General features: G+C 36.4%; 1 protein-coding gene across 2 annotated transcripts in view; it reads right to left on the bottom strand.

Moving 5' to 3' along the window:
• Positions 1 to 27,253, bottom strand: part of LOC309973051 (complement factor H-like) — a 93,184-nt gene that overhangs the window by 43,005 nt on the left and 22,926 nt on the right. For both annotated transcript variants that reach the window (XM_082856971.1, XM_082856972.1), the window contains 2 exons: positions 24,134 to 24,313; positions 23,518 to 23,694 (listed from right to left, as the gene is read on the bottom strand). In XM_082856971.1, the coding sequence (XP_082713097.1) occupies positions 23,518 to 23,694; positions 24,134 to 24,313 (357 nt within the window). The remainder of the gene's footprint in view (positions 1 to 23,517; positions 23,695 to 24,133; positions 24,314 to 27,253) is intronic.

The following is a 27,253-nucleotide window of genomic DNA, read 5'->3' on the forward strand; positions in this document are numbered from 1 at the left end:
TCATGTTTGTCCATTTTATCGGCATATAGTTGTTTGTAGTAGTCTCTTATAATCCTTTGTATTTCTGCAGTGTCAGTTTTGATTTCTTTTTCATTTCTAATTTTATTGATTTGAGTCTTCTCCCTTTTTTTCTTGATAAGTTTGGCTAAAGGTTTATCAATTTTGTTTATCTTCTCAAAGAACAAGCTTTTAGTTTTATTGATTTTTGCTATTGTTTTCTTTGTTTCTATTTCATTTATTTCTGCTCTGATCTTTATTTCTTTCCTTCTACTGAGTTTGGGTTTTCTTTGTTCTTCTTTCTCTAGTTGTTTTAAGTGTAGGGTTAGATTGTTTACTTGAGATTTTTCTTGTTTCTTGAGGTGAGATTGAATTGCTATAAACTTTCCTTCCTCTTAGATGGTTTTTGCTGTGTCCCATAGGTTTTGGGTCATCATGTTTTTGTTGTCATTTGTTTCTAGGTATTTTTTGATTTCTTCAGTGATCTCTTGGTTATTTAGTAGTGCACTGTTTAGCCTCCATGTATTTGTGTTTTTTACAGTTTTTTTCCTGTAATTGATTTCCAATCCTATAGCGTTGTGGTCAGAAAAGATGCTTGATACAATTTCAATTTTCTTAAATTTTCCAGGGCTTGATTTGTGACCCCAGATGTGATCTATCCTGGAGAATGTTCTGTGTGCACTTGAGAAGAAAGTGTATTCTGCCACTTTTGGGTGGAATGTTCTATAAATATCAATTAAATCTATCTGGCCTATTGTGTCATTTAAAGTTTGTGTTTCCTTATTTATTTTCTGTCTGGATGATCTGTCCATTGGTGTAAGTGGGGTGTTAAAGTCCCCTACTATTATTTTGTTACTGTCAATTTCTCTTTTTATGGTTGTTAACATTTGCCTTATGTATTGAAGTGCTCCTATGTTGAGTGCATAAACATTTATAATTGTTATATCTTCTTCTTGGATTGATCCTTTGATCATTATGCAGTGTCCCTCCTTATCTCTTATAAGGCTTTATTTTAAAGTCTATTTTATCTGATACAAGTAACGCTACTCCAGCTTTCTTCTGATTTCCATTTTCATGGAATATCTTTTTCCATCTGTTCACTTTCAATCTGTATGTGTCCCTAGGCCTGAAGTGGGTCTCTTGTAGACAGCATATATATGAGTCTTGTTTTTGTATCCATTCAGCCTGTCTGTGTCTTTTGATTGGGGCACTTAACCCATTTACATTCAAGGTTATTATTGATATGTATGCTCCTATTACCATTTTCTCAATTATTTTGGGTTTGTTTTTGTGGGTCTTTTTCTTCACTTGTGTTTCCCACCTAGAGAAGTTTCTTTAGCATTTGTTGTAAAGCTGGTTTGGTGGTGCTGAATTTTCTTAGCTTTTGCTTGTCAGAAAAAGCTTTTGATTTCTCCATCGAATCTGAATGAGATCTTTGCAGGTAGAGTAATCTTGGTTGTAGGTTTTTCTCTTTCATCACTTTAAGTATATCCTGCCAATCCCTTGTGGCCTGTAGAGTTTCTGCTGAAAAATCAGCTGATACCCTTATGGGGATTCCGTTGAACGTTATTTGTTGCTTTTCCCTTTCTGCTTTTAGTGTTTTTCTTTGAATTTAATTTTTGATACTTTGATTAATATATGTCTTAGTGTGTTTCTCCATGGGTTTATCCTGTATGGGACTCTCTGTGCTTCCTGGGATTGAGTGACTATTTTCTTTCCCATGTTAGGGAAGTTTTCCACTATAATCTCTTCAAATATTTTCTCAGACCCTTTCTTTTTCTATTCCTCTTCTGGGACTCCTATAATTCGAATGTGGTATGTTTAGCATTGTCCCAGAGGTCTCTGAGATTGTCTTCATTGTTTTCATTCTTTTTTCTTTATTCTGCTCCTCAGCAGTTATTTGCACCGTTTTGTCTTTCAACTCACTTATTTCTTCTTCTGCCTCATTTGTTTTGTTACTGAGTCCTTCTTGTGTATTTTTCATTTCAGTTTTTGTGTTGTTCATCTCTTTTTGTTTGTTCTTTAGTTCTTCTAGATCTTTGTTAAACATTTCTTGTATCGTCTCAATCTGTGCCTCCATTCTATTCCCGAGATTCTAGATCATCTTTACTATCGTTACTCTGTATTATTTTTCAGGTAGATTGCCTATTTCCTCTTCATTTATTTGGTCTTGTACTTTTTTACCTTGCTCCTTCATCTGTGACATATTTTTTTGCTGTCTGTTTTTTTAATTTTTTTAATGAGTGGGACTGTGTTCCTATCTTACTGTTGTTTGGCCTGAGGCTTCCAATACTGGAGTTTATAGGATGTTGGGTAGACCTGGGTCTTGATGCTGAGATGAGGACCTCCCTGAGACCTCACTCTGATGAATATTCCCTGCAGTCTTAGGTTCTCTTTTAGTCCCATGGTTTGGACTTGGAGCTCCCACGGAAGAAGATTTGCCCAACCCCTGCCACATGGGGCATCCAAGATCCCCCAAGCCACGTGGGGTGGTAAATAAAAAGAGAACATTAACAAAGTAAAAAATAAAATTAGACTAGGAAACTAACAGATATATTAGAAAGAATATAAAAATAAAAATACAGATGAATCAACAACCGGGAGGTACCTCAGTACCACAATAGTACAAAAGCGGAGGAGGGAAAAGAAGAAAAAAAAAAGAGAGAGGAAAAAAAAAAGGAGGAGGAAAGCCTTGGCTGTGGAGGGTGGGGCCTAAGCAAGGGCGAAGTTTGGGTGGTGGGCAGGGCCTATGCTTAGGACCCACAGGGCTAGAAAAGGCCCTGGGAGCTGTGGGGGGTGGTGCTTAGGCTCAAGGAACAGAAGGGGCACAGGCGTGCCCCCCATCCCTGGTCTCAGAGGGCAGGGGACCTCACCTGGGAGCCCAGCAGGCTTCCTGGGCTCGAGTGGGTGGGGTCATTGTCCTCTGCTCCTCTCCTGCTCCTCGCAAGTGTCCCTCCCACCTGCCTCTCCTGATCTCCCTGACCTCTGGAGTGCCAATCCTGTCTGGCCTCAACTTCTCCTCCCCCTTCCATCCCCCCACATCCTAAACGTTCACTTGGGGGTTCCTCCTGTCTCCTGGGGGGTCAGAGTCCCCCACCAGCAGCCAGCAGGCACCCTAGTGGTGGGGAGATGCTAACTCCACGTCTCCACACAACACCACCTTGACACTGCCCCCCACATCACTTTTAATGCTAGTATAAAAGTTAAAAGGCAAAAGTATTATGAATAAATATAAAAAATTATATAAATGGTTGCAAACAAAATTGGATGTAAATTGTGGTGTCAACAACTTAACATGGAAGGGGAGAGCGATAAAAGTTTACAACTGTAAAAATTAGATATTTTATGTAAGCTCCAACAAGAGTATACCTATACATTACATCAAGGAAAAGAGAAAGGAATCAAAGCCTACTTAAACTGACAAACAAATAAATAAGGAAACAAACCCAATGAAACAAAGGAAGATAGCAAGAAAGCAAAAGAGAGACAAAAGAACTACAAGACAAACAGAAAATAAGTAATAAAATGATAAAAGTAAAAAATTATTGGGCTTCCCTGGTGGCACAGTGGTTGAGAGTCAGCCTGCCAATGCAGGGGACATGGGTTCGTGCCCCAGTCTGGGAAGATCCCACGTGCCGCGGAGCGGCTGGGCCCATGAATCATGGCTGCTGAGCCTGTGCTCCACAATGGGAGAGGCCACAACAGTGAGAGGCCCGCGTACCACAAAAAAAAAAAAAAAAAAATTATCAACAAAAATACTTTAAATGTAAATATATTAAATGCAACACTAAAAGACATAAACTGGATGCATGGATAAAAATACAAGATCCACCTTTATGTTTTCTATAAGAAACTAACTTTAACTTTAAGGAAAAACACAGGCTGAAAATATAAGGATGAAAAATGATATTCCATGAAAATGGTAACCAAAAGAAAGCAGGGTAAGTGATATTTGTGTTAGACAAAATAGACTTTAAACCCTTACCAGAAAACATGAGATCATGGTGGCACAAGACATTCATTGTTTTTGTTCCTGATCTGACAACAGAAATTTGACATCCATCCACAAACAAACCTGTCTTTGAGGGAGGTGTGGGACTCAACACAATATGCCAAGGGACCCAGGAGGTGTCTCACCCACATACGCATGAAATAAAAGGCAGAAAGATCTCTGTCCTGACTGTGGTGTCTGCAGTGGCCCATGGACCAGCTCTATCCTCTCTCAGCCTCAGTCCAGTAGTCACTGGAAACACTACCTTAAACAGTCACACATGGAGGAGAGTACTTATGTGAAAGTCCAGGTTTTCACAGGAGGAGCTGCAGCACACACTTGAGAAAAAAATATATAAGTTTGGATTCATTGGACTGGGTAAGAGGAACAGCTCAACTTTACCTTCATCACCCCTCCCCCAAAGGAGGCACAAATTAAGGCTAATAGAAAACTTCCTGGGCCCCTGATTTCTCCCACAGGGGAAAGGGGGAGTGTGTGTATGATTTTGCAGCTTCCTCATCTGTATGGGATCTGCCAAAAGGCTCATTTCTCTTTCATTCCGTCCAGAGTACTAATAATGAGCTATATGTCTGGGAGTCAGGAAGAGGCTATGAAAGCAGAAGACAGGACACTTACAGAGCATTAAAGGGAGGCTGATCCTACTAACTGCATTGCAAACTCCATCGAAGAACTCACTCAAAAGCTGCTGGGAATGCCTCACCTTCTTATTCACTCAACTGGCCCACTGGCCCCTTCAGGGCTCTGTCTGCCTCACTCACACACCCTCCCATCTTGTGGCCAGTCCCTGTGGGCACAACTGACATTGGAGGTAAAAGCAAGCTTTGATAGACAGCTAGTGAGCACACACAGAAATTTGGCTCAAATCTGTGGGCCAGGGAGAGAAAACAAGATTAAGATGTAGTGCCATCTTTGGGGAAACAAAAGACAGGCTGTCAGCACCCATCCTGGTGCATTGTAGGATCTAGACAAGGCACACAAGCACAGAAGTTCTGCCACTAGAGGGAGAAGAAGTGTGAGCTGGTGTTCCCATAGAAGATCTGAGATAGTCTAAAAGTCTGTAGCAGGGCTGAAGGAAGTTTTCTCACCCCCAAAGGAGACTGGTACTTCCAAAGCAAACACAACAACACTAAACTTCAAGGAACATGAAATCAAGTAATATGGCATCAACAAAGTATCACAACAATCTTCAGTATTCAAACTCAAAGATTGGAGATCTGTGATTTACCCAATGGAGAATTCAAAATAGCTGTTTTAAATAACTCAATGTGCTACCAGAAAATACAGGAAGACAACTGAAAAACATCAGGAAAACAATACATGAACAAAATGAGCAGTTTACCAAAAAGATAGAAATCCAAAAAAAGAACCAAAGAGAAATTCTGGTGCTGAAAATTCCAATGATGAAATGAAAATGCAATAGAGTAGCATCAACAACAGAATGAAACAAGCAGAAGAAGGAATCTGTAAGATAGATGACAGATATAATGAAGTTATCCAGTCAGAGGAGAACAAAGAAAAAAGCATGAAAAAGAATTAAGAAAGGCTACATGATATATGGTATGTCATCAACAGAACCAATCTGTGAATTATTGAAGTTCCAGAGGAGAAAAGGTGGAGATGGGGGCAGAAAGCTTATTTAAAGAAATAATGGCTGAAAACTTCCCAAATCAAGGGTGAGATTTGAATATCTAAGTTCATGACATTTTTAGGTGACCAAATAAAATTCAACATAAAAAGGTCCTCTACAACACATGTTATAATAAAACAGAAAAAATCAAAGAAAAAAGAGAAGTCTTAAAGGTATCATGAGAAAGAGACCTTGGAACTTACAACAGAACCCTCATATGGCTCTAAGTAGATTTCCCAGCAGAAACCTAGTGGGCCAGGAGAAAGCCAAGTGCTGAAAGAGAAAACTGCCAACCAAGGATACTTTATTTGGAAAATGTCATTTGGAAATGAATGGAAGATAAAGACTTCCCCAGACCAACAAATACTGAGGGAATTGAACACCAGTAGTCCTGTCTTACTAGAAACACTGAAAGGAGTTATTCAAGGTAAAGTAAAACAATGCTAATTAATAACATGAAAATACACAATACACTGGTAAATTTATGTATACAGTCACATTCAGAATACTATAGTACTTTGATATGGAATGTTAAACACTTAACATATTAAAGTTAAAGGACAAGAATATAAAAATGATAGCAACAACTATTGGCTAATAAGTACCCACTATAAAAAGAGGCAAATCATGACATCAAAAATATAAAAGGGTGGGACTTCCCTGGTGGTCCAGTGGGTAAGGCTCCGTGCTCCCAATATAGGGGGCCCGGGTTCGATTCCTGGTCAGGGAACTGGATCCCACATGCAGGCCGCAAGAAGTCCGCACACTGAAACTTAAGATCCCACATGCCACCACTAAGAGTCGGTGCAGCCAAATAAATAAATATATTTTAAATATATATATATATAAAAGGGTGGAGGGTAAAAGGAAAGAATTTTTGTATGTGGTTGATGCTCATGTTTCATCAGTATAAAATAGACCGCTGACTCTGTAAGATGTTTTATTTCAGTCTCATGGTAAACACAAAGCAAGAAACCACACTGGGTTCACAAAAGGTAAAGAGAAGTTTATTAAAAGCATACCACTATAAAAATCATTAATTCACAAAGGAAGGCAGTCAGAGAGGAAGAAAGGAATTAGGAAACTACAAAAGAGTCTTAAAAAAAGAGATGGTATTAGTAAGTCATTACCTATCAATAATTACTCTAAATAAAAATGGATTACATTCTTCAATAAAAAGGCATAGGATGGATAAGATGGAGGAGTAGGAGGACGCAGAGTTCGTGTCTCCTCATAACTAGGGCACCTAGGAGGCGCTGGTGGGGAACTTTGGACACCTAAGGGGAAGGGAGGAACCCCTATGTGACAAGGTAGGACGTGGAGGGGGTGAGGAGGAGGAGAGGAAAAGTGGAGGCGGGATGGGACAGGCATGCCTGAGGGGCAGCTGGGGGAGGGGAGGCATTACCATGCTTGGAGGGGCCAACTCACAGTGAGGGAATCAGTGGGAATGGGGAGAGACCTTCAGGGGATCAGGAGATAAGAAGGGAACATGGCCAGTGTCTCCCCTGCCCACTCTGACCCGGCAAACCTGCTGGAGGCCTGGGCCTGAAACTCTGCACTCCTGGGCCCCCTCTGGCAGCACAGGCCCTGAGCCTAATCCCCGCCACCCCCAAGGCCTTTTCTGGCCTTTTTTTCTTTTCTCTCTTTTTTTTTTTTGCCATGCTGCATGGCTTGTGGGGTCTTCATTCCCAGGCCAGGGATTGGGTCTGAGCTCCTGTGGTGAGAGTGACAAGTCCAAACCACTGGACTAACGGTGAATTTCAGGACCCAGGGAATATTAATCGGTATGAGATCTCGCAGAGGTCCTCATCTCAGCACCAAGATCTGTCTCCACCCAACTGCCTATAAACTCCAGTGCTGGACACAGCAGGCCAAACAACCAGCAAGACATGAACACAGCCCTACCCATCAAAATAAAAAATGAGATGACAAAAAATATGTCACAGATGAAGGAGCAAGGTAAAAACCTAAAAGACCAAATAAATGAAGAGGAAAAAAAGCAACCTACCTGAAAATCAATTCAGAGTAATGATAGTAAAGATGATCCAAAATCTCAGAAATAGAATGGAAGAATGGATTAAGAAAATACAAGAAATGTTTAATAAGGACCTAGAAGAACTAAAGAATAAACAAACAGTGGTGAAAAACAAAATAATGGAAAATGGAAAATACACTATAAGGAATCAATAGCAAAGTAACTGAGGCAAAAGAAAAAATAAGTGAGCTTGAAGATAGAATGGTGGAAATAACTGTCAAGGAGCAGAATAAAGAATGAAAAGAAATGAGGACAGTCTCAGAGACTTCTGGGACAACATTAAAGAAACCAACATTCAAACTGTAGGGGTCTCAGAAGAATAAGAGAAACAGAAAGGGTCTGAGAAAATATTTGAAGAGATCATAGGCAAAAACTATAAGTTTTAGTTTTAGTTTATAAAACTAAACTACAAGTCCAGGAAGCACAGAGAGTCCCATACAGGATAAACCCATGGAGAAACATGCCAAGACACACATTAATCAAACTAACAAAAATTAAATTCAAAGAAAAAAATACAAAAAGCAGCAAGGGAAAAGCAACAAATAATGTTCAAGGGAATCCCCATAAGGTTAATAGCTGATTTTTCATCAGAAACTCTGCAGGCCAGAAGGAATTGACAGGATATATTTAAAATGATGAAAGGGAAAAACCTACAACCCAGACTATAATACCCAGCAAGGATCTCATTCAGATTCAACACAGAAATCAAAAGCTTGTCAGACAAGCAAAAGCTAAGAGAATTCAGCACCACCAAACCAGCTTTACAACAAATGCTGAAGGAAATTCTCTAGGTGGGAAACACAAGAGAAGAAAAAGGCCCACAAAAACAAACCCAAAAAATTAAGAAAATGGTAGTAGGAAAATACATATTGATAATAACGTTGAATGTAAATGAATTAAATGCCCACCAAAAGTCACAAACTGGCCGAATGGATACAAAAACAAGACCCATATATATGCTGCCTAAAAGACACCCACTTCAGATCTAGGGACACATACAGACTGAAAGTGAGGGGAGAGAAAAAGTTATTCCATGCAAATGAAAATCAAAAGAAACCTGGAGTAGCAATATTCATATCAGATAAAATAGACTTTAAAATAAAGACTGTTGCAAGAGACATTAAAGGACACTACCTAATGATCAGGGGGTCAATCCAAGAAGAAGATTTAACAATTATAAATATTTGTGCACCCAACATAGGAGCACTTCAATACATAAGGCAAATGCTAACAGCCATAAAAGGGGAAGTCGACAGTAACACAATAATAGTAGGGGGCTTAACACCCCACTTACACCAATGGACAGATCATCCAGACAGAAAATAAATAAGGAAACACAAGCTTTAAATGACACAATAGACCAAACAGACTTAACTGATATTTCTAAGACATTCCACCCAAAAGCAGCAGAATACACTTTGTTCTCAAGTGCACACAGAAAATTCCAGGATAGATCACATCTGGAGTCACAAATCAAGTCTCAGTAAATTCAAGAAAATTGAAATCCTTTCAAGCATCTTTTCCAAAAACAATGCTATGAAATTAGAAATCAGTTACAGGAAAAAACTAAAAAATACAAACACATGGAGGCTAAACAATACACAACTAAATAACCAAGAAATCACTGAAGAAATAAAAGAGGAAATCAAAAAATTCATAGAAACAAATGACAACAAAAACATGACGACCCAAAACCTATCAGATGCAGCAAAAAACAGTTCTAGCAGGGAATTTTATAGCAATTCAATCCTACCTTGGGAAACAAGAAAAATTTCAAATAAACAATCTAACCTTACACCTAAAGCAACTAGAGAAAAAAGAACAAACAAAACCCAAAGTTAGTATGCAGAAAGAAATCAAAGCAGAAATAAATGATATAGAAATAAAGAAACCAATAGCAAAAATCAATGAAACTAAAAGCTAGTTCTTTGAGAAGATAAACAAAATTGATAAACCTTTAGCCATACTTATCAAGAAAAAAAGGGAGAAGACTCAAATCAATAAAATTAGAAATGAAAGAGGAGAAATCAAAACTGACACTGCAGAAATACAAAGGATTATAAGAGACTACTACAAAGAACTATATGCCGATAAAATGGACAAACACGAAGAAATGGACAAATTCTTGGAAAGGTGCAACCTTCCAAGACTGAACCAGGAAGAAATAGAAAATGTAAACAGAACAATCACAAGTAATGGAATTGAAATTGTAATTAAAAATCTTCCAACAAACAAAAGTCCAGGGCAGCTGGCTTCATGGGAAAATTCTATCAAACTTTTAGGAAAGAGCTAACACCCATCCTTCTCAAACGCTCCCAAAAAGTTGCAGAGAAAGGTACACACCCAAGCTCATTTTATGAAGCCACCATTGCCCTGATAACAAAACCAGACAAAGATATCACAGAAAAAGAAAGTTACAGGCCAATATCACTGATGAACATAGATGCAAAAATCCTCAACAGAATACTAGCAAACAGAATCCAACAGCACATTAAAAGGATCATACACCATGATCAAGTGGGATTTATCCCAGGGATGCAAGGATTCTTCAATATATGAAAATCAATCAATGTGATACATGATATTAACAAATTGAAAAAGAAAAACCATTTGATCATCTCAATAGATGCAGGAACAGCTTTTGACAAAATTCAACACCTATTTATGACAAAAAATCTCCAGAAAGTGGGCATAAAGGGATCGTGCTTCAACATAATAAAGGCCATATACAACAAACCCACAGAAAACATCATTCTCAATGGTGAAAAACTGAAAGCATTTCCTCTAAGATCAGGAACAAGACAAGGATGTTCACTCTCACCACTATTATTCAACATAGTATTGGAAGTCCTAGCCATGGCAATCAGAGAAGAAAAAGAAATAAAAGGAATACACTTTTGAAAAGAAGTAAAACTGTCAGTGTTCACAGAAGACATGATACTATACACAGAAAATCCTAAGGATGCCACCAGAAAACTACTAGAACTAATCAATGAATATGGTGAATTTGCAGGTTACAAAATTAAAGAACAGAAATCTGTGGCATTCCTATACACTAACAATGAAAGATCAGAAAGATAAATTAAGGAAGCAATCCCATTTACCACTGTAAGCAAAAGAATAAAATACCTAGGAATAAGCCTACCTAAGGAAACAAAAGACCTGTATGCAGAAAACTATAAGACACTGATGAAAGAAATCAAAGATGACAAAAAGAGATGGAGAGATATATGATGTTCTTGCATTGGAAGAATGAATATTGTGAAAATGACTATACTACCCAAAGCAATCTACAGATTCAATGCAATCCTTATCAAATTACCAATGGCATTTTTCACAGAATTAGAATAAAAAATTTTACAATTTGTATGGAAACACAAAAGACCATGCATAGCTAAAGCAATCTTGAGAAAGAAAAATGGAGCTGGAGGAATCAGGCTCCTGGACTTTAGAATATACTACAAAGCTACAGTAATCAAGACAGTATGGTACTGGCACAAAAACAGAAATATAGATCAATGGAACAGGATAAGAAGTCCAGAGAAAGAACCATGCACGTATGTTCAACTAATCTATAACAAAGGAGGCAAGAATATACAATGGAGAAAAGACAGTCTCTTCAATAAGTGGTGCTGGGAAAACTGGATGGCTACATGTAAACTAATGAAATTAGAACACTCCCTAACACCTTACGGAAAAATAAACTCAAAATGGATAAAAGACTTAAATGTAAGACCAGATACTATAAAACTCTTGAAGAAAAACACAGGCAGAACATTCTCTCACATAAATCACAGCAATATCTTTTTTGACCCACCTCCTAGAGTAATAAAAATAAAAACAAAAATAAAGAAATGGGACCTAGTTAAACTTAAAAGCTTTTGCACAGCAAAGGAAACCATAAACAAAATGAAAAGACAACACACAGAATGGGAGAAAATATTTGCAAACAAAGTGACCGACAAGGGATTAAGCTCCAAAATATAGAACCAGCTCATGCAGCTTAATATCAAAAAAAAAAACCCAACCCAATAAAAAAAATCAGCAAGAGATCTAAATAGACATTTCTTCAAAGAAGACATACAGATGGCCAAGAGGCACATGAAAAGATGCTCAACATCACCAATTATTAGAGAAAAGCAAATCAAAACTGCAATGAGGTAACACATCACACCAGTCAAAACGGCCATCATCAAAAAATCTACAAAGTATAAATGCTGGAGAGGGTGCGGAGAAAAGGGTACCCTCCTACACTGTTGGTGTGAATGTAAACTGGTACAACCATTATGGACAACAGTATGGTGGTTCCTTAAAAAAATGAATATGAGCTACCATATGATGCAGCAATCCCACTCCAGGGCATATATCTGGAGAAAAGTATAATTCGAAAATATACATGCACCCCCAATGCTCATTAAAGCACTATTTACATCAGCCAAGACATGGAAGCAACCTAAATATCTGTTGACAGATGAATGGATAAAGATGTGGTATATATATATAATACATATATATTATATATATATATAATACATATATATTTTATATATATATACACACACACTATATATATATATACACACACCATATATATATAATGGTATTTTATATATATATATATATATGAATATTACTCAGCTATAAAAAAGAATGAAATAATGCTATTTGCAGCAACATGGATGGACCTAGAGATTGTTATACTGAGTGAAGTAAGTCAGACAGAGAAAGAGAAATATTGTATGATATCACTTATATGCGGAATCTAAAAAAATGATACAAATGAACTTATTCACAAAACAGAAACAGACTCACAGATCTCAAAATCAAACTTATGGTTACCAAAGGGGAAATACAGGGAGAAGTGATAAATTAGGAGATTGGGGTTAATGTATACACATACACACTAGTATATATAAAAATAGACAACTAATAAGGACCTACTGTATGGCCCAGGGAACTCTACTCAATATTCTGTAATAACATATACGGAAAAGAATATGAAAAAGAATGGATATATATATACATACATACATATATATGTATATATATAATCGATTCACTTTGCTGTACACCTGAAACTAACACAGCATTGTAAATCAGCTATACTCCAATAAAAATAAAAAAAAAACCCAAAAAACAAAACAGAGAGTACTACAAAAACAACGAAAAAACATGTAAGAAAATGGCAATATGTACGTACCTAACAATAATCACTCTAAATGTCAATGTACTAAATGCTCCAATCAAAAGACATAGGGTGGCTGATTGGATAGAAAAACAAGACCCAATTATATGCTGCCTGCTAAAGATACACACAGACTAGGGCTTCCCTGGTGGCGCAGTGGTTGAGAGTTCACCTGCCGATGCAGGGGACACGGGTTTGTGCCCCGGTCCGGGAAGATCCCACATGCCTCAGAGCAGCTGGGCCCGTGAGCCATGGCCGCTGAGCCTGTGTGTCCGGAGCCTGTGCTCCGCAACGGGAGAGGCCACAACAGTGAGAGGCCCGTGTACCGCAAAAAAAAAAAGACACACACAGACTAAAATTGAGGTGATGAAAAAAGATATTTCCTGCAAATGGAAATGCCAAGAAAGGTGGGGTAGCCAGAGTCAAAGTCTATAACAAAAAGACAAAGAAGGGCATTATATAATGATAAAGGGACTTTACATATAATCTTTAATATATTTTGACTCGATTTTTGTATGTGGTGTGAAATAAGGTCCCAGTTTTTTTCTTATGCCTGTGGATATCCAGTTTCAGTAAAACTATTTGAAGAGACTATCCTTTCCCAGTCGTGTATTCTAGGCACCCTTGTCATAGATAAGTTGATTGTGTCTCAATTATGTATTATTAATAAATGCATGGATTTATTTCTGGGCTTTGTATTCTCTTCCATTGGACTGTATACTTGTTTTTATGCCAGTAGCATACTATTTTGATTACAGTAATTTTTGTAATATATTTGAAATCTGGAAGCATGATGTCCTCAGCTTTTTTTTCTTGCTCAAGATTGCTTTGGCTATTCAGGCCTTTGGTGGTTCCATACAAATTTTATGATTTTTTTCCATTTCTATAAAGAATACCAGTGGGATTTTGGTAGGGACTGAATTGCATCTGTCCATCACTTTGGGTAGTAGGGATATTTTAACAACACTCAAGCTTCTGATGCACTAGCACTGGATATGTTTCCATTTATCTATGTCTAATTTCTTTTATCATTGTACTACAATTTTTTGCATCTGTGTTCAGATAGTTTTCTCTGCTTATGGTATCTTTAGCTATAGTTTTCTCTGCTTATGGTATCTTTAGCTTTGCTATCAGACTGATGCTGGGCTCACAAAATGAGTTTGGAAGTATTCTCTTTTCTTTGATTTTTTTTTTAATCTATAGTTTTCTCTGCTTATAGTTTTCTATAAGCCTATAGTTTTCTCTGCTTATGGTATCTTTAGCTTTGCTATCAGACTGATGCTGAGCTCATAAAATGAGTTTGGAAGTATTCTCTTTTCTTTGATTTTTTTTTTGTTTTAATCTGGGACAGTCATAGTCTAACCAAGTTTATTTTTTTAACATCTTTATTGGAGTATAACTGCTTTACAATGGTGTGTTAGTTTCTGCTTTATAACAAAGTGAATCAGTTATACATATACATATGTTCCCATATCTCTTCCCTCTTGCATCTCCCTCCCTCCCACCCTCCCTATCCCACCCCTCTAGGTGGTCACAAAGCACTGAGCTGATCTCCCTGTGCTATGCAGCTGCTTCCCACTAGCTATCTACCTTACATTTGGTAGTGTATAATGTCCATGCCACTCTCTCACTTTGTCACAGCTTACCCTTCCCCCTCCCCATATCCTCAAGTCCATTCTCTAGTAGGTCTGTGTCTTTATTCCTGTCTTACCCCTAGGTTCTTCATGACCTTTTTTTTTTTTTCTTAGATTCCATATATATGTTTTAGCATACGGTATTTGTTTTTCTCTTTCTGACTTAACTTCACTCTGTATGACAGACTCTAGGTCCATCCACCTCACTACAAATAACTCAATTTCGTTTCTTTTTAGGGCTGAGTAATATTCCATTGTAAAGTATGAGATTAGAACACTCCCTAACACCATACACAAAAATAAGCTCAAAATGGATTAAAGACCTAAATGTAAGGCCAGAAACTATCAAACTCTTAGAGGAAAACATAGGCAGAACACTCTATGACATAAATCACAGCAAGATCCTTTTTGACCCACCTCCTAGAGAAATGGAAATAAAATCAAAAATAAACAAATGGGACCTAATGAAACTGCAAAGCTTTTGCACAGCAAAGGAAACCATAAACAAGACCAAAAGACAACCCTCAGAATGGGGGGAAATATTTGCAAATGAAGCAACTGACAAAGGATTAATCTCCAAAATTTACAAGCGGCTCATGCAGCTCAATAACAAAAAAACAAACAACCCAATCCAAAAATGGGCAGAAGACCTAAATAGACATTCTCCAAAGAAGATATACAGATTGCCAACAAACACATGAAAGAATGCTCAACATCATTAATCATTAGAGAAATACAAATCAAAACTACAATGAGATATCATCTCACACCGGTCAGAATGGCCATCATCAAAAAATCTACAAACAATAAATGCTGGAGAGGGTGTGGAGAAAAGGGAACACTGTTGGTGGGAATGTAAATTTTCTTTGATTTTTAAGGAGTTTTTAGTAGGATTGTTACCAATTCTTATTAAATGCTTCAAAGAATTCACCCATGAAGCCATCTGTTCCCAGTATTTTCTCTTTCGGGAGGTTTTTTTTTTTGGTGGAGACTTGCTTCAATCTCCTTATTTGTTGTTGGACATTTTAGACTTTATATATATTTTTCTTGACTCAGTTTTGGTAGGTTATATGTATCTCAGAATTTGTCCATTTCTTCTAGGTTATAAAATTTGTTGGCATATTTTTGTTCATTAGTCCCTATGGTTATCTTTATTCTTGAGCCATCCTGTATAATGTCTCCTCTTTCATTTCTGATTTTACTTGTCATAAATTTGAGTGGTCTATCTTTTTTAGTCTAGCTAAGCTTTTATCAATTTTGTTTATTTTTTCAAAAATCCAACCTTTCATTTTGTTGATTTTTTTTTATTATTCTTCATTTGATTTATTTCTGTTCTTATCTTCATTATTTCCTCCTTTCTCTAACTTTGGTCTTAGTTTGTTCTTTTTCTAGTGCTTTAAAGTATAAATTTAGGTTGTTTACATAAGATCTTTCTTTTGTTTTAATGTATGCATTTATAATAAAAACTTCCCTCAGTACTGATTTTACAGTATCTCGTTATTGTTGGTATGTCCTATTTTGTTCTCATTTGTCTTAAGATTTTTTAAAAATTCCTTATGATTTCCTCTCTGATCAAACTGTTGTTCAAGAGTTTGTTGTTTAGTTTGCACATATCTGTAGATTTTCTCTTTTCTTCTGTTACTGTATTCTTGTTTTATTTCAATGTGGTTAAAAAAGATACTTGGCACGATTTCTCTCTTCTAAAATTTGTCAGGACTTGTTTTGTGACCAAACAGGTCATATCCTTCCAGAGATTATTCCATGTGGACTTGGGAAGAATGTGTATTCTTCTGTTGTTGAGTGGAAAGTTTTGTACATATCTATTAGGTTCATTTAGTTTACAGTGTTGTTCAAGTCTGCTTTTTCTTTATTAAAATTCTGTCTGGACATTCTATCCAATATTGAAAATGGAGTATTAAAATCTCCTACTATTATTGTATTGCTCTCAATTTCTTCTAATCAGACCTGTGAATATTGGGTTTATATATTTAGGAGTTCTAATGGTGGGTGTTTATATGTTTATAATCCATTTTCCTGTTGATTTGACACTTTTATTATTATATAACAACCTTCTTTGTTGCAAGAAACAGTTTAGACAAAAAGTCAATTTTTTCTGACAGCCCCTCCTGCTGTCTTTCGGCTTTTATTTGCATGAATATCATTTTCCGTATGTTCATGTTTAGCCCATCTGTGTCTTTAATTCTAAAATAAGCCTTTTATAGACAGCAAATTATTAAATCTTGTTTTTTTAACCATTCAGGTGTTCTATTCCTTTTGATAGGTGAGTGTAGTCCATTTACATTTAAATTAATCATTATAAGTGAGCACTTACTATTGATATTTTGTTAACTAGCTTACTCTGCAATTGCTTTTTCAATGTCTTTCTACCTTTCATTGTTATTTGATTGTTTTGTAATTTTTTACTTTCTTTTTATCTTTTGTGTATGTTGTAGGTATCCCCCTAGCTTAATTGATGTATAGTTAACAATTAAAACTTTATATGTATAGTGTATACAATGAGATGATTTGATATACATATACATTTATCACAATAGGGTTAATTAACACATCTATCACCTCACATATTACCTTTTCTTTGTATGTGTGCTTGGAATGCTGTAAATCTACTCTCTTAGCAAATTTCAAGCATACAGTATAGTATTATTAACTATATCACCAAGCTGTACATCCCCAGAATTATTCATATTATAAATGAAACCTTACACCTTTGGACCAGCATCTCCCCATTTCCCTCACCTTCATGTCCTTGTAACTACCATTCCACCCTTTCTTTCTTTTCTTTCTTTCTTTCTTTCTTTCTTTCTTTCTTTTCTTTCTTTCTTTCTTTCTTTCTCTTTCTTTCTTTCTTTCTTTCCTTTCTTTCTTTCTTTCTTTCCTTTCTTTCTTTCTTTCTTCTTTCTCTTTCTCTTTCTTTCTTCTTTCTCTCTCTCCCTTCCTTCCTTCCTTCCTTTCTCCATTCCTTTTCTTCCTTCCTTCTCTTTGTTTCTATGAATTCAATCTTTTCTTTCCCTTTCTTTCTCTCTCTCTCTCTTTCCCCCATTCCTTCCTTCCTTCCTTCTTTCTTTCTTTCTTATTTCACTTAGCATAATGTCCTCTATGTTCGTCCATGTTGTATCAAATGGCAGGACTTCTTTTCTTTCTTGTGGCTGAGTAATATTCCATTTTACATATATAGATCACATCTTTATTTATTCTTTTATTTATTTATTTATTTGCTGACCCCTAAGTTGTTTCCAAAGCTTGGATACTGTGAATAATGCTAAAATGAACATGGGACTGCAGATATGTCTTTGAGATATTGATTTTATTTCTGTTGGATACATACCTAGGAATGAGATTGCTGGGTCATGTGAAAGTTCTATTAATTTTTTTGAGGAAATTCCACACTGATTTCCATAGAGTTGTAACAAATTAAATTCCAACCGAAGTGTACAAGGATTCCCTTTTCTCCACATCCTTGCCAACACTTATATATATATATATATATATATATATATATATATATATATATATACTTTTTTTTTTTTTTTTGCGGTACGCAGCCCTCTCAGTGTTGTGGCCTCTCCCGTTGCGGAGCACAGGCTCCGGACACGCAGGCTCAGCGGCCATGGCTCACGGGCCCAGCTGCTCTGAGGCATGTGGGATCTTCCTGGACCGGGGCACGAACTCGCGTCCCCTGCATCAGCAGGCAGACTCTCAACCACTGCACCACCAGGGAAGCCCAACACTTATATTTTTTGATAAAAGACATTCTAAAAGGTGTGAGGTAATAACTCATTGTGGTTTTGATTTGTATTTCCCTGAAGATTAGTAATTGTTTTACTATCTACTCATGTATTTGTTGGCCATTTGCGTGTATTCTTCAGAAAAATGTCCACTCAGATCCTTTGCTCATTTTTAAATCAGATTATTTGATTTTTCTGCTATTGAGTTGTAAAAGTCCTTTTTTTAAAATATTACCCTCTTATTAGATATATGGTTTTCAATTCCATAGTTTACCTTTTCATTTGTTGATTTGCTGAACAGAAATTTTAGTTTAATACAGTCCCACTTAAATTTTGTTTTTGTTACTTGTGCTTTTGGTGACATATCAAAAAATATCATTGCCCAAACCAATGTCAAGAAACTAGTTCCCCAAGTTTTCTTTTATGACATTTATGGTTTCAGGGCTTATATTTAAGTCTCTAATTCATTTAGAGTTAATTTTTGTTGGTGTTTTCATATAGGGGTCCAATTTCATTCTTATTTGTACATATCCAGTTTTCCCAGCACCATTTACTAAAGATACCATCATTTCCCCATTGTGTATTTTTTTGTTTGTTTGTTTTTTGTTTTTGTTTTTTACGGTACGCTTGCCTCTCACTGTTGTGGCCTCTCCCGTTGCTCCCATTGTGGAGCACAGGCTCCGGACGCGCAGGCTCAGTGGCCATGGCTCACAAGCCCAGCCGCTCCGCGGCATGTGGGATCTTCCCGGAATGGGGCACGAACCCGTGTCCCCTGCATCGGCAGGCGGACTCTCAACCACTGCGCCACCAGGGAAGCCCCCATTGTGTATTTTTGATTGCCTTGTTAAATATTAGGTGACACATGGGCTTATTTCTGGGTTTCAATTCTATTCCATTGGCTATGTGTCTATTATTTATGCTAGAATCATACTATTTTGATTACTATTGCTCTCAAACTATAGTTTGAAATCAGGAAGTGTAATGCCTCCAGCTTTGTTGTTCTTTCTCAAGAAAAGGGGGTATTTTGTGTTTCCATATGAATTTTAGGATTATTTATTTCACTTATGTAAAATATGCCATTGGGTTTTGTTGAATGGTTTGAGAAGGTTTGGCATTTATTTAAATCCTTGGTATAATTTACCAATAAGATCATCTGGTCCTGAGCTTTACTTCATTGGAAGATTTTAAATTTCTGATTCAATTTTATTTCTAATTTTATTCTGTTCAGATTTTCTATTGTTAAATGAGTTAGTATTGTTGAATTATAAGTTTCTAGGAACTTATCCATTTCTTCTAGGTTATCCAATTTGTTGGCATATGATAGTTCATAGTTGTCTTTTATGATCCTTGGCATTGCTGTGGCATCAATTGTAATGTCTCATCTTTCATTTCTGATTTAACTTATATGAGTTTTATCTCTTTTTTTTCCTTAATCTAGCTTTAGGTTTGTTCATTTTGTTTGTCTTTTTGCAAAAGCAGGTATGTTGTGATCTTTTCTGTTGTATTTTCTGGCCTCTATTTCATATATTTCTGTTCTGATCTTTGTTATTTCCTTCTTTCTGCTAACTTCATGCTTAGTTTGTTCTTTTTCTTTGAGTATAAAATTGGCTTGTTTTTTGCAGATCTTCCTTTTTTCTTAATGTATGATTTTATCACTATAAATTCTCCTCATAGGACTGCTTTTGTTGTGCTTAAATTTTCATTTCCTTTAGAATTTATTTTTATTTCTCCCTGATATCTATTTTGACCCATTGTTGAGAAATGTTTTGTTTCCACATACTGTCAGTTTTCTACTTTTCTTCCTGTTACTGATTGTTTAGTTTCATACAATTGTGGTCCAAAAAATGTTTGGTATACTTTCAATCATCTTAAGGTTTTTAAGGCTTGTTTTGTGACCTAGCATGTTATCTCTCCTGGAGAATGTTCTTTGTATGCTTAGGATGAATATATATTCTGCTGTTGAATGGAATGTTCTGATATGTCTGTTAGGTACATTTGTTTAAGTTTGGTTCCAGTCGAATTGCTCTTTATTGATTTTCTGGGTGAACGATCTACCCATTTTTGAAAGTAGAGTATTGAACTCCCCTACTATTATTATACTGCTATTTCTCTGTTTAGATCTGTTAGAATTTGCTTAATGTACTTAGGTGCTCCCATGCTGGATACATATATAATTACAGTTGTTAAATCCTCTTGATTTGATCCCTCCTTGTCTCTTGTTTACAGTTTTGACTAAAAGTCTATTTTTCTGAAATAACTATTGCTATCCCTGCTCTTTTTTGATGTCCATTTGCATGGAATATTGTCTTTTCATTCACTTTAGCCTTTGGGTGTCCTAAATGCTGAAGTGAGTTTCAGTTTAGTTTTACCTCTAGGTAGTTTATAGTTGGATCTTCTGTTTGTTCTCCCTTTTTTTTTTAATGCACTCTCTATGCCTTTTGATTGGAGAATAGAATGCATTTACTTTTAATGTTATTATTGATAGGTAAGGACTTACTAATACAATCTCATTAACTGTTTTCTGGCCACTATATAGTAAATATTGTTCCTTGGTCTTTCTCTTGCACCCTTTCTTAGAGAATTCATGAGAATTCATGACTTTCTGTAGTGGTACACTTTGATTCCTTTATCTTTTGTGTATCTAAAATAGGTTTTGTTTTGTGGTTACCACAAGGCTTACACAAAATATCTTATAGGTTTAACAGTCTATTTGTAACTGACAACAAATTCACTTTGATTGCATACACACTTTACCCTTTCACTTTCCTCCCCACCTATTTTGTTTTTGATATCACAATTTACATTATTTTGTATGTGTTGTATATTTTCATGGGTTCACATTACTAATTAATATCCTTTTCTTTCAGCTTGAAGAACTCCTTTCAGCATTTCTTGTAAGACAGATCTAGTACTAATGAATTCCTTCAGTTTTTAATCGTCTGGGAAAGTCTTTATATTCTGTTCATTGCTACAAGACTGCTTTTCCAGGCAAATAATTCTTCAGTTGCAGGTCTTTTTCTTTCAGTAATTTGAATATTTCATCCCTCTCTCTCCTGGTGTGCAGTGTTTCTGCAGTTTTATTAACCTGCTTATATCTTTATGGGGAATCCCTTTTGTTTGTGGAGGTTTTTCTCTCAGCTTCAAAAATTCTCTTTGCCTTTGATTTTAGACAGTTTTTTACAATGTGTCTTGTATATAGAATACCTCTTGTTTGAATCTGTTTGGGGACTTATGAAATGCATGATCTTGAATGTCCATGTCTTCCCAGCCATTATTTCTTTAAATAAACATTCTGCTCTTTCTCCCATTCTTCTCCTGGGACACCCATAATCTCTACAATGTTTCTCTTGATGGTCTCCAATCATTCCTGTAGGCTTTCTTCACTCTGACAGGATACTTTCAAATGAGTTTTTTTTTCTGCTTGATAGTTTGTGGTTGATGCTCTCCATTGTATTTATCACTTCATTCATTGTATTCTTCACTTTCAGAATTACTGTTTTGTTTTTTTATGTTTTCTATCTCGCTGTTAAATTTCTTGTTTTGTTCAATTATTGTTTATCTGACTTCTTTGAATTGCCTGTGTTTTCTTGCATCTCAGTGAAGTTCTTTAAAGTAACTATATTGAAGCATCTATCAGATAAATTGTACATATCCATTATTTGAGGTCAGTTAACAGAAAACTAATATGCTCCTTTGTCTGTATTGTAGTCCTTTGATTTTTTTGTTTCTTGAAGTCGCCTGTTGCTGTCTTCACACTTAAAGAAGCAATTGCTTCCTCCAGTCTTTACAGACTGACCGGGGAGGAAAATACATTCTGTCACACTGCTACAGGCTTTTCCAGACCTTTTTTAAGGACACACCAGTTCCACACATCTTGATCCCTGTGGGAGAGAATTTTGAAGATTGTATGCTTCCCTCTATCTGGCAAAGCCAGTCTGTGTGTTGACAGCTTCCTGGTTGCTTTCCCTGGGGCAATGACAAATGCTCATGTTTGTGTATTTTCTCACAATCCCACAGGGTCAGGCTGGCTTCTAGATGTCTCACTAGTCATCTGCAAAAGTTTGCATCGCCACCTTGGGGATATACACAGGGAGCTGGCCATGGGGCAGGGGGATGTGGATGTGTTGAGGGTGCCCATGGGTGAGAAGGATTCACAAACTAGGTGTCTGCAATGGTTAGAGGGTGGGCTTCCTTTTTTTTTAAATGCCCAGAAGTGTCAATTTTATTTGTCAGTGCAGTAGGGGGCTTAGGCATGACATGTTGCTTCTAAGAGTTAGAGAGCCAGCAGTGGAGGGGAGAAGCAAGCCCTCTTGGGCTCTGGGCCCCAAGGCTGCCTTCTTGTCTGGGGGCTGGGCCTCAGACCTGAGCCCCAGAAGACCCAAAGCTTTGTTGAAGAGGTTGATGGGAGTGGAGCCATCGGTGATGAGGGTTGATTTTAGGCCCAGGCTCTGGAGCAGTTTTACCTGCATCTCCAGTCCTGCCACAGCGAGGTCCCTGATGATGCTGGGCCCCAGGCCCTCTGTCATCTTCTTGAACTTCTTCACCTCTACCTCAGCCAGCTGGTGGTGTCTACAAAATGGTCAGTAGGATCCTTGTCTCTTGATGAATTCTAGCCCTGGATGCTGTACTCCTGGCCTCTCCCCACCCCTCAGTCATGCAGATTACCCCATTATTCCAGACGGGGTGAAAGAGAAGTGGGCCTTTTGATCAGTATTGCAAGTTGAGGAAGCTGGCCCTTACTCACATGCTCTTGTTTTCCCCCACAGGTGAAATCCTGTGCTGAGGGGGTCTCTCTGGGCACTAAGCTGTGCTACTTTAGGGGAGAGGTGACACAGGTAAAGTGAAACTGTTCCTCTAACCTTCTTTGATGCATTCAGTCTTGAATCTCTGTGCTCCAACAGTGTGCTATAATTTCTCTGCTAGACTCCTAGAATCCCACAAAGATATTCTTATCGATTCATGATTGTCAAAGTTTGTATCAGGAGAGACAGTAAAACTCCTATTCGGCCATCTTGCTGACATCTCTCTGTTATTATAGGTTTCTTCTTTGTGTTTTTTTTTTCCCCTGTATTCTTGACTGATGTCTATCAATAGGCACATTTATTTTGTTATATACTTATCAAGAAGTCTGTACATACACTCACACACACTTGTAAAAAATAAAACTAAATAAGTCCTTTGGCAAAACAAGAAAAAGTTGATAAAAACATTTTGCAGTGGATAATATAGCGGAGTCTTAGAAAATTATAAATATACTGGGATCTTTGACCAGTTTACTCACTGACACGGATGCATATGGGAGGAGGAGACCAGTCATTCTCTGTACAGGTCATTGTGTTCTGGTTATTCTGAAGACTGTAGCCATCATAGCAGCGAACTCTCACAGTTTGACCTTGTAACACTTTTGTTTCGTAATTTAGGTAATGTCCATTGGGCAAGTAATTGAAAATACATTGTCCTAAGGATCATAAAGACAAGAGGAAAGAAAAAAAATAACATATATTTGGTAAAATAGCACATTAAAAATTAACTTTATGGTATTTACCTGACAATGCATTAGTATTCAAAAAGAACAAATAACTTAATGAAAATGAAAGCTACTACCAAGTGTTTGTTAAAAAAGAAAAAAAAATCAATATACCATGTTATTTATCTTTAGTTTTTATAATTACAATATGTGTAAATGATGCAGATATTCTTATAAAGTCTCTATATTTCTCATGTGATTTCCATGGAGAGCTCCTCATAAAAAGAAGGCTTATTTGGGTCTTTTTGCTCACAGAACTTGACCCTTGGCCTTATTTTTGTCGTGTAAGACTTAATTGTACTCACTTATGTACTATTGTTTCTCCACTCTTTGGAAGATTTATACACATAAAATTAAGAGGTTTACTTACTGAGGCACGGTACTTCTGGAGACCATCCATTTCGTGTGCATGTAAGGTAAGGCCGGCGATCTCGTGGCACAAAATACTGATCACAGTCAAAGCGGATCCAATGACCTAAGCTTACTGGAAAGTATCCCCTATGTTCATAAATGCTTCCATGTTTTATTACTGGAAAATCGCAAGGTTTAACTTGGAATAAAAAAAAAAACGGTATGAATAATGTTTTACCTTAGTAAGCAATCAAATTAGAGATCAGATGTTTCATCTATGAATTATATTCCTATTAGCTTAATTACCCTCATTGCATTAGAGTTTCTAGGAAAAGAAAAGTTATAGAAAACTCAGATGACTGAGGTATGTAAGGAGGTCCTTGCTAATGAAGATCAAATTATGTCTTGTGGGTCATATTACATAAAATTTATATGTGAGCTCTCTTGGTAGAAAACTACACAGAGCTATTGATTTAATTATCCTTAAGTACATAAGTCCTAGCCTTGGTTGACTAAATTAGCATCTTAATCGAGAGATGAAAGTACAAATTTTATCATGCAGCTCATCTGTCTTCTTTTTCTTTCTCTTTCATTCTCATCAAAAATCAGGATCCTGGCTTTTATTCTCAGACCAAGTCAATGTAGGAAAACAGTTTTTGTTTTTAGAATAACACTCATTAGTTTACTTTTCTATTTATTGGAAATGTGTGATAAGTGTAGAGAAGCACAACAGTTGATCCATTGATCCATTGATCACATTACACAGAAAAAAAACATTCTTACTTAACTCTCAAACTAGACATTAAGGCATATTTTCCCTTCTTTATCTAATCAGAGAAATGAACAATGAATGAATAATTCTTAATATCCAAATGGTTACGATTAAGGGAAACACTTGAATGCTTATTTCTAATTTTAATTGGAGAATGATGTTTTTTCACTGTTTCTTATAAATATTTTAAATGAGGTATAATATAATTACATTTATTGTTATTCTTATATATTGAGTGATTTTCACATGTATTCTTAAGTGTTATGTTGTTTATAACAGTTTTATATATAATATTTTTCAGAAAAATTTACCCTTTTTATTGGATGGTTTGGAGATAATCTAATACTTTTAATACTACACTAGTATTTATTTTACATCATGAAATATGATATTAAAAGAACACATATGCAACACATTAAAGAAATGTACAACATGCACACACAATATTCATTACCATTTATATCTTCCTTAAGATCAATGATCCGTTTTCTTTTTTGTGTGATTACAGAAATCTCTCAAGCTGTTTTTACAGACTTGCTATGTGAATTAAAAACTTTGAATCTTTGCATATACTAATGTCTTTCTTTACAAAGACTTGTGAATAATACCTTCTCTTGGTATAGATTCTTGTCCTATAGTCTGTATCTCTCATCATTGATAGATTTCCCCCACTTTTGTGAAGCTTCCCACTCTTTTAAGATTGAAATGCTTATTTACTCTCATTCTTTTTAAGTAACAGACTAGTTTTTTTCACACTACTTTTTGGAGATTTAGAAGATTTTCCCCTCATCCATGGATTTTACAAATTCCATCATGTTATGTCAAGATATGTATATTTAACAATAATTCTACATTGGGCAAGCTTGGATCTTTGTATTTGCAAGAACCAAATCTTAAAGAACTCAATTAACTTTGCCATTAAATTGTAGAGCAGAGATTTGAATCCTGATGATCTGATTTCAGAACTAGTATGTTTATCCACTTCATTATGTTTCTTCATACAATAGGAATACAGTTAAATAATCCATTGAGATTCGTTTCCAAAAGGTACACACAGAGGGCATAATTGAAAGTAAGTATTATTACTATCACTGGCCCGAGCCCTGTTCCTATTCTTGTCTTTCATTCGGTCACATGTGAATGTGTTTGTATCTCTCTAACCAGATCATTTCCTGAAGCACGTGTACTATTCCACTGTGCTCAGATCAGCACTAACATTGGCAGGACTTACAACAGCCTCACTACCCTCTCACACTTCTACCAACACGAGCTCTGGTCTCATGAGCAGCTTTGGCTGTGCCATCACAGTGTTGGCTCAGACTGATCTCAAAACTGATTAAAATATTCACTTTTTTAATATTAATTTAATTTAATATTTAATATTCACTTTTAATTTTTAAAAGTGTTTCTAGTCTTTCTGTACTTGTGCAGCTGACTCCTATGGCCCAAACCCAGGATCTTACAGTTATCACTGTTAAATTTCATGTTATTAGATCCAACCTCACACATGGGAGTCTTTCTGAGTGATGAATCTGTCCTAATGCAGATTCTCTTTCAGCACCCCTGTATCATTCCAGCGGTGAATTTGTACTGCATCTCCTCTACACCATTAAACTAGAGGAATGGAGCAGGCCTGAGAACACAGTCCTGAATCTGATAATCAGATAGGCTTATTTAATGAAATTATGAATCTGATAAACCATCTAATTGGTCAATTTCCCCATCTTGTCTGCAAGAACTTCGGAAGTTCCCTTGTGGGATAAACTTGTTGAGGTACAGTCAGGCTCATCTGCCATATTCATAAACCAAACTTTAACATGATTAAATATTTCTCTTATATTTCTTATGCACATTGAAATCTGTTTCATACTGATAATAGCTTCCTTTTTAAGGGACTCATACTTTGAAAAATCATTTTGGACTTATGCCTGGAATTAATATTGAGGTCACTGATCTATTATTTGTATCATTACATTTTTCTTTCATGCAAGATCGAGTTTAACTGTAGTGCATCTTTACAATAAACTGTGATGTATAAAGAAAAAGAATATGATTGTAGAGACAGAAAACACTTGAAAAAAGGTAAAGGAAGCATCCCTAGAAATAAAATACTCTGTTCAGTTGAGTGACATTTTTCTAAATGTGATAGTTTTAGAAAATTCCACAATGTCTTGTACATTCCTCCCTCCCAAAATTAGAGCCTAATTCCCCACACTTGAATGTGCTGGACTTAGTGACTCACTTCTAAAGAATACATATGGCTGAAGTGACGGTGACAGTGTGTGACCAGGTCATAAATGGTATGGAAACTTCCTGCTCTCTCTGGGATCACTAGCTCTGGGGAAAGATAGCTTCCTCTCAAGCAAT

This window comes from Leucopleurus acutus, assembly GCF_964270905.1.
Source record: "Leucopleurus acutus genome assembly, chromosome: 2".
NCBI classification, from domain to species: Eukaryota; Metazoa; Chordata; class Mammalia; order Artiodactyla; family Delphinidae; genus Leucopleurus; species Leucopleurus acutus.